This window comes from Callospermophilus lateralis, chromosome 13 (assembly GCF_048772815.1).
Source record: "Callospermophilus lateralis isolate mCalLat2 chromosome 13, mCalLat2.hap1, whole genome shotgun sequence".
NCBI lineage: Eukaryota > Metazoa > Chordata > Mammalia > Rodentia > Sciuridae > Callospermophilus > Callospermophilus lateralis.
This window is the reverse complement of record NC_135317.1, coordinates 76838100-76850142: the sequence shown is the minus strand read 5'-3', so window position 1 is coordinate 76850142 and position 12043 is coordinate 76838100. Positions and strand designations below refer to the sequence as shown.

The 12043-nt window shown below is 39.1% G+C and overlaps 1 protein-coding gene across 1 annotated transcript in view; it reads right to left on the bottom strand.

Annotated features, from left to right (window-relative positions):
• The window catches only part of Dstyk (dual serine/threonine and tyrosine protein kinase), a 53339-nt gene that overhangs the window by 16903 nt on the left and 24393 nt on the right, over nucleotides 1–12043 (bottom strand). Inside the window, exon 3 of the mRNA XM_076831437.1 lies at nucleotides 3194–3857. Coding sequence (XP_076687552.1) covers nucleotides 3194–3857 — 664 coding nt within the window. The remainder of the gene's footprint in view (nucleotides 1–3193; nucleotides 3858–12043) is intronic.

Sequence of the window (12043 nt, the reverse complement as noted above, 5' to 3'; positions counted from 1 at the left end):
ACCCATGGCCTGCAAATGCCAGGCAAGCATTCTACCAGTGAATTATACCCTAACCCTTATTACATTTATTTAAAGAAAAATACCAGTAACAGAAATCTGCCTCCACAAGATATGTGGTTGATTTCTTTAAACCTTTTTATCATTGCTTAAAGAGTACTCAGAATAGTCTTAGAAAAAAGTAAGAACTGAACATACAAGTTGTGTCTAATAAAGCTAGGTGCAGTGGCACATGCCTGTAATCTCAATGACTTGGGAAGCTGATGCAGGAAAATTGCAAGTTTAAGGCCAGCCTCATCTATTTAGTGAGCCTCTGTCTCAAAATAAAATAAAAAGGGTTGGGGGTGTGGCTCAGTGGTAGAGAGTCTCTGGGCTCAATCCCTAGTACCCCCTCCCACACATATACACACAAAGTGCGTCTAATGTATCTCCATCTAGGTAAGTAGATCCACAAATCCACAAGGAAGTTAACAGAGTCAGACACTTGATCTACTTGTTCCCAATCACCCTATGTCTGTTTAGCTAATCACTATATCCCAGGCACTATATATGGCATGCCTGGCACAGTACAATGAAATATTTCACTGTCTGCTCAACCTAGCTGCCCTGACCTTCCTTCATCATGCACACGATGATATTAGCATTGATGCTCCAATGTCCTTAATTAAATATTGAGAGGACTTTCTAGTATTTCTACTGCAAGTGAGCATTTCTCAGCCATTCCTTCCTGCAGTGGGAATTCACCAAAGATGTACCTTTGTTCATCTTTAGAAAGACTTATAAAAAATCAGACATCCTATCCTTGCTAAAATCAACTGTATTTCCTTTGTAAAAAGTGTGACATATATACTGTTATTTATAAACCCTTTCATTCTTCAAAGACCTGCTATATTCAAGGGCTGGAGATGTGGCTCAGTGGTAGAGTACTTGCCTACACTGGCAAGCCCTGTGCTCCACTCCAGATTCACACACACACACACACACAAATGTGTGTTATTTGCTACAAGGGATATGATGATGTAAGACCCAGATCTATTCTCTTAAACTTCAGGATTTAAAAAAAATAGTCAAAAGAAAATAAATAACTATATTAAATCATAGAAAGTGAAGCCCCAGTGGTGGTGCACACCTATAATCATAGCTACTTTCGAGGCTAGGGCTAAGGCAGAAGATGGCAAGTTCAAGGCCAGCCTTAGCAACTTAGCAAGACCTATCTCAAAATAAAAAGGGAAAAAAAAAAAAAAAAAGGAAATAGCTTAAATATCCATCAATAAGAGTTTAAGACCAGCCTCATCTATTTAGGGAGCCTCTGTCTCAAAATAAAAAGGGTTGGGGTTGTGGCTCAGTGGTAGAGAGTCTCTGGGCTCAATCCCTAGTACCCCCCCAAACCACCACCACCACACAAACTTAGCTTAAATATCCATCAATAAGAGAATACTCTCAGCAGTAGAGCACCCCTGGGTTCAATTCTCAGGACTTCCCCCATCCCCCAAATAGTCAAATACACCAAAAATAAGTTACAGATGAAATGCTGTGGGAATTTCAGATGACTGCAATTGTTAGTAAGTATTTGAAAATATTCAAGAAGATTTCATAAAAATATGGCATCTCTGTAAGATCTTAAAGAAAATTAGGTAGGATTTGTGCTTGCCTAGCATGCCCTGGGTTCAACGTCCAGCATCACCACATAACCAAAAAATTAAAAAATAGGTAGAATTTGGAAATTCACAGAAAATAAATGACATTTCAGGTTTAAGGTTAGGCACAAGCAAAGAAAAAGTGAAGAGAGTGTTCAGAGGACAGCAAGCAGTTAAGATCAATCCAAATAAAAACAAGAGGTAGATGAAGAGTAGGAAACAAGACTAGCAAAGTTGGTAAGGGCTCAGCTTTGGAGAATCTGTGACACTAGGCTGAGGAGTTTAAACAGTCTATAGGAACAGAGATCCAATAAAGATGAAGTGGAGAAAGGAGAGAAAGAAGTCAGGTAATGATAGTTCAGTTAGACTAAGGAAAATGGAATAGAAAAGATATAAAAGAATAGGTAGGATTTGTGCTTAGTTCAAGGCCAGCCTTGGCAACTTAGCAAAACCTATCTCAAAAATAAACTGATGAACTCAATTTCCAGCTAGAAAAGGGAAGAAGACTCATCAATACCTGGCAACTGATAGACAAGGGAACAAGGGGAAGATGACAGTAAATAGATCTGCTGAGGTGTGGATGCTGGCTTTCAAGAAGAGGGTGGTGAAAAAAGAAATTAAGGAAGAAATTAAGAATAGGTAAAGCATGGAAATTAAGAGTATGGGCTGAGGAATCAGGCAGTCTGGCTTCAAAGCCTACCTCTGTGACTCACTAGTTGTGAGACCTTGGGCACAGTACTTAATTATTTTAAGCCTTAGTTCCCTCACCTAAAAAATGGTAACAAGTGGAATCCTCCTAGGGAGGACTCGGAAAAACACTGACACTAGGTGCTATGTCAGAAGTCCTGACTAAGTCTGGAGTGGTCTTTAGCAGTCTTGAGCACCAGTGTTTTCAGAAAGCCTCTCAGGGGATTTGGATTTCTTCTTATGATTGAGAATCTAAACAGCACCTTGCAAACTGAGTCATTTCAATTAAAGGTAGCAGAGTTAATGTTCACACATGGAGGTTCACACAGTAGTCAATATACAAAGTCAGCGCATTTAAACCTCAGACACCAAAAGACCTGACCAATCGCTTTCACCCAATTTTGTTAATAGCCATTTGTGAAAAATGGGACCGCCAGAAAAGCTAAAAAACATTACTTTGGGAAATCCTCCTGAGTTGACTTTCAGGAGTAGCTGAAAAAAGAAAAATGAGACCATGAGATAAAAAGAAGAACCATGAAGAAGCGTGGGCCACATTGATAGAGCAAAGGTTAAAAGCACAACCTAGTAAACTTCTCCAAGCAGCTCTTCTCCAGCTCCTTTATGGCCCAGGGACAGATGTAAAGTGGAGGGTGGGAGAGCTATTAGGATGGTTTTACCAAAACACAGCCTAATGGCCCTGGAAGGAATGACATGGAATCTTCCAAGAAGGTCCCTGAGAACAACAGAGGCCACCAAGGCTTCATGACTTAAGAGAGGTTTCTGCTGGAACCTTAAGAATTGATGAAATCAATTTCCAGCTAGAAAAGGGAAGCTCCTAACATTCTGTACCCCACATAGCTGCAGGGACCTACCTTTAAACTCCATGTTGGCAGCATCATCCAGAAGCTCCTCCTTCATGGAGTTCAGTGTCTCAACAATCATGTCCTTCATTTCCTCCTGCTTTCGGTTGGCAATATTCATCAATGATTCATACAACTCATTTTCCTTCTTTCGAGTATATTCCAGACGTTTGGGAGTAATTTGCAGGTCGCGCTGCATGTCAAAGGCCTGGTTGATGAAGACGTCCAGGCAGTGGCAGTGCACCGAGTTCAGGGCCTTGGCCGCTTCCACCAGGCGGGTCTGTAGCAGCTGGTGAGAAAACGTGCTCAGGTGTCTCAGCTTCTCACTGTGCTCCACCAACATGCTCTGAGGTTTAGTGTCCTGGCTGGGGGCCCCACAGTTCCAGTGACTGCTGCTTAGATAGCCCAGGTCAATTAGTTGGCGATATAGCGGTGATCTTTCACTCTCTATTCTCCTGATGGAGGAGTCTATTATCTCCAGCTTTGGCACTTTGAAAAAGAATACGGGAAAGGAGAAATACTTTTGGATTTCCTGAAGCTGCTGCTCCTCCCTCTCAGAGAGTTCATCTTTGTGGAGTGCATACATTATCACAGGTAAAAAATCATTCACCAAGTCACCCAGAACATCCACTGTGGGCCGGAGGCCTTGGCATGGTGCCACCACAATGTCCACCTCCTGGAAGGGGAAGGGGGTTATATCAGCACCTCAGGGTCAGAACCATTCCTTGCCTCCCCAAAGTCCCAATTGATACCAAAATCCAGATCTACAGTGGAGCAACTGGACCTCAGTGCACCCCAATCATATGTCCAACTCCTTCCTTGGTTACCAACACTCCCTTGTACAGCCTGTGAGGGCAGGCCCTCCTCTAGAGAGTGAAACAACAAGTAGAAAGATGGCAGTCCCTTTAGCCATTTCAGATAAAGCAAATATTTAGTCCCTGCCTTCCTTTGTTGCTTGGAAATTCCCACTGATTCCCTCGGATGAAGAAATAAGACAAATAATGGAAGAAAAGGGAACTGTTGTGGCAATTATCAGACTGGAAGTGAGTCTGCCTGGAATTCCTCCCTCTCTTTCGCTCGTCACAAACCCTCTTCCCATTTTCTAACCTGGCTAATAACTCCTAAGCATCCTTTAAATCAATGTGTATGGCAGTCCCTACACACTGTCAGAGCCTTACAGAGCCTTTACTATTACACAATCCCAAACACTCTTTAATTCCCTAATTAATGTTCAACACATTTATAATACATTTATTTAAAATCCATTTTGTTCTACATTAGCCTGTAAACCTTTTTGAGGGCAAGGACCATGTTTGTCTTGTTCACTATTTTAACTTCAGTGTTGAGCACACAGTAAGTCCGCAACATTGTTGAACCAATCAATTATGCAGCAAACTAAAAGCTAAGTACAACAAACATTACTGTCCTGTTCTAAGATTTTGTAGGTCTTAGCCACCTAAGTCTTAGAAATACTATTAAGAATATGATCACTTGGCATGACAGAGATCAAGGTCTACCTCGCCAATATCTCGGCTCTGTATTTTGGGGAAAGCAACGTCCTCTACAGATAGAGTAGGGCTTCCAGGAAAGCTCTTCAGGGGAGGGTGATTCTACCAGGAAGCAACACCCGTTGGCCTGGCTCATCTTCCTACCCGAGTGTAGATGTGATAGCTGGAGCAGAAATGGTCATGCTGCAGACCTAGGCAAACCTGAGGCTGGGAGCCAGCACTAAGCACCATGAAGCAAAAAGAAGCTGTGGACTTCTTTTATGTACGAAAAAAATTTAAGCACTGCCTTGTTTAAACTCTTGTTTTTGTGATGATGTTACAACTGAATCCAATTTAATCTATATCCCAAGTTTCTAAAGTGAGATTCCAGAATGATCTTGGGTTGAGAAACAAACCTTACACAAGTCCTTTTCCAAGCTATAGTTTATTTTTGTTTTCTATTTCTTTCCTGAGGAGTTTCAAAGCACTTAAAGTACTTATTTCCATTCACTGAACAGGTTACTCCTCATATTTCTGAAAATGTCTACACAAAGGGGTGACTGGGAACTCAGGTCCATATCACTATCGTAAGTATACAGGCTCTTGATGTATTCTGAGGTTTGTAAACTCAAAACAACCCCCTCCATAGCACTCTAGAACTTACTGAGTTATAAGACAACTCAACACATATCTGTTCAACTTTAAAACCCTAAAGAGTTCTCAGACTGAATATTCAAAACCTAAAAGGGATACAATTTTATTTTGTTTATTTCCTTTCAAATTAATATCTGCTTTCACTCGTTACCTTATTTGAATAGCAGGTATTTTATGATAAAAGATTTTTAAAAAATAAAAACCTGAGCCCTTTACCTTTCTGATATCCTTCTCTAGATAAGGAATGGGAAATGCCAGCCTATTACATCCAGTATCTGTTTCCACTGACACTGACTCAGCGTGTATGTTGTTCTTACTTTTTCCACTCCAAGCGAAGCACAAATGTCTCACCTTCTTCCAACAAAGAACTAAGCTTCATTTTCAGGTAGGTCAAATGATGTTCACTTGGCTGGCCACTTTACACTTCCAAAAGCTAAAGTGCTTTTAGCATCTCCCCATTTATAATTGGAGCAAACACTGCATAAATCCACCTACTCCTTACCCAAGGCCAGACCAAGAGGAATTTGCTGTTTCATCTGTGCCTGAAACTGCAGAAAATGTATTCTGGTTGGAAAACTAGTCTGACACTCATCTTGCTGTTCAAAACAACCCCTTTTGCTACCCTGAGTCACAAATGCTGATGTGTGAGTCACTTCAGAGAGGCATTTTTAAAAAGTTGGCATGTAACAAATTTCAAAATTTAGAATGGAACATACAATTGCATAAATACCAACATTACAGTCACATATAATAGATAAAGAAAAAGGAATCCCAAGACATGAAAACAGTTATACTAGGTAGAGAATTATTGTTGACAATGTTTTGATCTTGTAAAGCTCCCATAAATATGTACATTTTCAAAGATATTAAGCAATCAAACCTATAAAAAGAAAACCTAAATATCTGAAATCAAAGTATTATTTAGAAAAATCTTTTTTTTAATATTTATTTTTTAGGTATAGATGGACACAACACAATGCCTTTATTTTTATGTGGTGCTGAGGATCGTACCCGGGTCCCGCCCATACTAGGCAAGTGCTCTACCACTGAGCCACAATCCCAGCCCTGAAAATTTTTAGGAAGAATTTTGTCTGCTTGTTTATTTGATTTTTTTTAATTTTTAAAATATATTTTCAGGTTTTCCTCAAAGGACCATTTTGTGTACAAAACAAAACCAGCAGCTAAAACTGCCAAATCTACTTATAAGACCCTTTTAAAAGACCAGTTGACTTTATTTGCTCATAGGTGCAAATTCATTAAAAAAAAAAAAAAAAAAAAAAAATTCAAGGCTGTCTAATGGTAGGGTATGGTATGATATACTGACACCTAGAAAGAATCTATCCATTCCTAAATAAATCTTGTACTAAACAAATATGGATGAAAACCAGGTATATTCTCTCTTCTCCTTTCCCCAGTTAATTCATTTGTGCAGTTGGTCTTGCTGTTCTTTCATGACTGTCAGAAGACAGGCAAAGAGCTGCAGGCTGAGACCCTGGCAATAGTACAAACTAGACTGGAATGCGGTATGTGATTCTGCAATACTCACAGTGAAGGGATGACTCATGCTGGATGGTTATAAACAAAATGGGAAGCCAGCACTGTCTCCTGGAGACAGGGAGTGAAAAAATAATAATAATTAATATAGAGAGGATGAGCTAGAGCTCTCCTGGGCCCTATTACAGCCACCTGAGACACAAGTCTGACCTCAGATTATTACTCAGAAGACCACCCTTCCTATAACCCAATACAGTGCCTGGCATTTAGTAAGCATGCAGTAAATAAATGTACAATGAATTAGTAAAGAAATGATGCCTTTACTACTTGCTCAAAACCATTCAATCATCAAATGTAAAATTTCTTTCAATTCCTGCCCCTCACATCTTATCCCACACAGTTAGCGATATTGTTGTTTGCCTCCACTCCAAGAATGAAGCACTGAGTAAGCTCAAGGAAAAAGAATCTAAGGGAATTGTTAGAAAAATCCTTAATTCCCATTTTGAATCACAGTAAAATCCTAAAAGAGATTTCTCTTATAAAATGCATTTTGTACAACTCCATGTAATGTACAGAAGCTGATCTACTACCATCAATTTTCTTGGCAGGATTAAAACAATGTAACAGAAAGGTGCTTGCTACTCTCTAGATACCAGAATGATGCTTTGGTTTTGTTTTTTTATGTAAGATGATACTACTTGAAAGGCCAAGAAGCAGTCACTCAATTACTGACTCCTTCCTGAGAAATACTGGCTCTTATTGGTGAGGCCTTCTTACTCTATAGCTCATAGCACATTACCAACTCCATTATGGCAAAGGGGATCATACTAATCGATGATTCAAACAGAAAACAGTGATGTACTCAGGCTGAAGTTGGTAAGAAGCAGATGTCTTTGCTTTCTCTACCATTCTGAAGCCTCAGGTTTACATCACACAGAAAAGGAGTACACAACTATTTAACAGTCCTGCCCTTGTTCAGCAATTTACACAACCTCAACCTCAGTCACTGTCTCCACATCCTAACCATCTTTACTTCCAATTCTCCTCCCATATCATTTTTTTAATCTTTATTTATTTTTATGTGGTGCTAAGAATCGAACCCAGTGCCTCGAACGTGCTAGGCAAGCACTCTACCACTGAGCCACAACCCAGCCCCCCCATATCATTCTTATAGAGCACTTGAGAAATTTTTCCTGTTTGTTTTTCACAGGGTTGGTTCTGCAGAATTCATTTTCACTCTTAAATATTAATTGCCTGTTAAATAATATATCTCTCTGTTCTTACGACATTGTAGAAAATACCTTGATTCACTGGTACAAATACTCTCCAAGGGTAATTTGCGAATGGATGGGTTTCTAGGTCATAACATGCCTCATGAAAAACTGGGATTAATGTGAAGCCAACCAGGAGCTCTATCCCAGCAGTCAACACCGAATGGATATAAGCTCATCTCTCTACCTAGTAAAAACATCATATGGTTATTCAAGGGCCAGATACAAGACCTGAAAAAAATTAATCACAATCATAATCATAATCACAATCACAACTAGCCACAGAAAGCATGAACCATTATGCTCAAAGAAAATAGATTTACAGGGGCTGGGGTTGTGGCTCAGTGCTGGAGCACTTGCCTAGCATGTGCGAGGCCCTGGGTTTGACCCTCAGCACCACATAAAAATAAATAAATAAAGATATTGTGTCCAACTACAACTAAAAAATAAATATTTTAAAAAGAAAATAGATTTACAATTCCAAATACCCAAAGTCTTTCAGGATTGGAATTATCCTTTCTGCATTATATACTGCAATGAATTAGGAGACAGATAAGATAACAAGAATGTACTGAATAGCCTCTGTGCATTCTATCTTCAGGACAAACATCCATCCAGGTATCCATAGATGCAAATCAAAGTAGGAATCTGAAGCTTTATTTTTTACTACTTAATAGAATTACTGAGAGACAAAATAATATAATGAAGAAGAGATAAAGAGGGAGGAGGGAAAATTATACCTTTTAAATTTATATATATATATATATGTATATATATATTTTTTTTAGTTGATGATGGACAGTTATTTTATTTATTTATATGTGGTGCTGAGAATTGAGCCCAGTGCCTCACACTTGCTAGGCAGGTGCTCTACCACTAGGCTACAACCCCAGCACAAGTTGTTTTTTAATATTTATTTTTTAGTTATAGGTTGGCAAAATGTATTTTATTTTTTTATGTGATGTTGAGGATCAAACCCAGTGCCTCACGTGAGCTAGGCGAGCACTGTACTCTGAGCCACAACCCCATCCCATATCTTTTAACTTGTATATACTTCTGATTAATGACCTTTTGTGACATCTTTCTCCTTTCATTTTATTATAAAAGTAAGTCATAATCAATTATGAAGAATTTTTCCTCTAACAAGATAGAACTGTGACTGTAAGTTAGCTGTAACAAGGATTTAAATTTGACAAAAGGAAGGACTTCCAAAAAGGATGGTTATCTGGGAAGGGAAGGGTAACTGAAAGAGTAGAAAGCCCTCTTCTCAAGGACACTGATTTATTCATTCAAAGAAAAGAAGGATCTGGCTTACTATGTGCCAGACACTGCTAGATGCCTTAGACATAGTCTCTCATGTTGGCTTCATGCCAATCCTAAAAGACAGGGACTACTAGCCCACCTTACAAATGAGTCATACAGCTAAATATAAACCCAAGTCTAGGATATAAACCCAAGTCCATATAACTATAAAGACCACATTTAATCAGTGTGTCAGGCAATTCTGAAAGCAAAGTAAAGGATAGACAAGATGATTTCAGAAATTCCAAAAATCCTAGGGTTCTATGTTTAAAAGTATATGCTAAGCTGGGCATGGTGGACATCCCTGTAATCCCAGCAATTTGGGAGCCTGAAGCAGGAGGATCCAGGCCAGTCTGGGCAACCTAGAGAGACGCTGTTTCAAAATAAAACATAAAAAGGGCTAGAGACCAGTTTACTTAGAGAACACCCCTGGGTTCAATCCCCACTACTGCAAATTAATTAGTTAATTAAAATAAAATAAAAAACATATGCTAGTACAGAGCAAAGACTCTGCTAAAAAACAAGATAATATCCTCCAAGGACTAGATGAGACATCGTAAAAGAAGTGAGAAAGAAAATATTTTTAAGCCAGGCACTGTGGCACACACCTGTAATCCTAGAGGCTTGGAGGCTGAGGCAGGAGGATCATGAGTTCAAAGCCAACCTCAACAAAAGCAAGGCGCTAAGCAACTTAGTGAGACTTTGTCTCTAAATAAAATATAAAATAGGGATGACTCAGTGGTCGAGTGCCCCTGAGTTTAATCCCTGGTACCCCCCCGAAAAAAAAAAAAAAAAAAAAAAACAAGAGGAAATACTTTTTAAAGCCCCAACAAAAGTGTTCTGCTGGGCTGGAGGTATAGCTCAGGTGGTGGAGTGCTTGCCTCACATGCACAAAGCCCTGAGTTCAATCCCCAGCACCACCCAAAAAAAAAAAAAAAAAAAAAAAATTCTACCTTTCAAGTTCTGAGTTAACAAAGACTTGCCTCTTCTCAGAGGTGGATGGGAACAAGTTTTTGAATAGAAAAACAGAAAGGAGTCCATTTTGTGCAGGAAAGAGTTAGGTAGATAGGGTCCTAGCAAAAGGAAAAGACAAGAGGAAGATGAAGGTTGTAATCTCTGTCAGATTTTCTCCCTAAAAGCTTGAGTAAAGATGGTCCCAGCTTCAGGCTGTTCCTTTAGAGATATCAAGGCTATTATGATGAGCTCAGAAATTTTTTGAAAATACCAGCAGCTTAGGAGGTTGAGGCAGGAGGATTCTATGCTGAAAGTCAGCCTCAGCAACTTAGAGAGGCCCTCAGCAACTCAGTGAGACTCTATCTCTAAATAAAATATATAAAGAGCTGGGGATGTGGCAGAATAATACAGCACCTCTGAGTTCAATCCCTGATGCAAAAACAAACAAACAAACAACTTGCCTCTAAATTACTCACATCCTTAATAGCCATATTAACCTATAACAGGGATTCTTGGGTCTTTTTTGGCAAAAAACAATGTATGCAGGGTAATTACATTTCACTATATAATACTGGTGTGTGCTAGAAAAAAGATAAAAGAAACATTAAAGAACATAGGATTACTGATGATAAGGCATTTATAATTCAGCATTTGCCTGAACTTCCCACATCTTTTTTTTTTTTTTAAAGGGAGAGAGAGAGAGAGAGAATTTTTTAAAAATATTTATTTATTTATTTTTTTAGTTATAGGCGGACACAACATCTTTGTTTGTATGTGGTGCTGAGGATCGAACCCGGGCCGCACCATGCCAGGCGAGCGCGCTACCACTTGAGCCACATCCCCAGCCCCTCCCACATCTTTTTTTAACACATCAGTTTAGTTTCCCTTTTTACAACTCTTTTTACAATGGTTTCTTTATTTCAATTATACTCTAAAATATAATTCTGTATACCTCTGCCTTGTAATGTATTACCACACCCTTTACTCTTTTCCCTTGGAATAACCATTTGGGGCCTAATTCCAAATATTTCCCTCTTCCCAAGACCATCTTCTTCCCTTGAAAACATCAAAGAGCCTTCTTTTTTCTCCCCCTTGCACTACTAGAATTAAACCCAAGGCTGCTCTACTTAAGCTACATCTCCAGCACCTCCCCCCCTTTTTTAGATTTTTTTTTCACAATACCTTTATTCTATTTATTTATATTTATGTGGTACTGAGGATCAAACCCAGGGCTTCACACGTGCTAGGCAAGTGCTCTACCACTGAACCTGAGCCCCTGCCCCGGAGCCTTTTTATTTTTTATTTTGGGCCTCACTAAATTGCTGAGGCTGGCCTCAAACTTGTAACCCTCCAGTCTCATCTTCCTAAATCATTGAGATTACAGATGTGTGCCATACCTGGATTTCTTTCCTTCTTCTTACCTATCAAACCTCATTTTAAAATCTAGCTACATTCAAGAGACAATGTGGTATCTAACTAAATGTAACATAAAATTTGTCTTGTAAGACACCACATTAAATGTCAAAGATAAAAACAGAGAGAAACTAGTTTTCTAGCAATAAACAATGTGTAGGAAATATGGGGAGTTAATTTTTTGTCTAAGCTACTGTCATTTTAAGATCTTATATAAACTGCAAGGCGGCACATGCCTGTAATCCCACCACTCAGGAAGCTAAAGTAGCAGGATTGAAAGTTCAAGG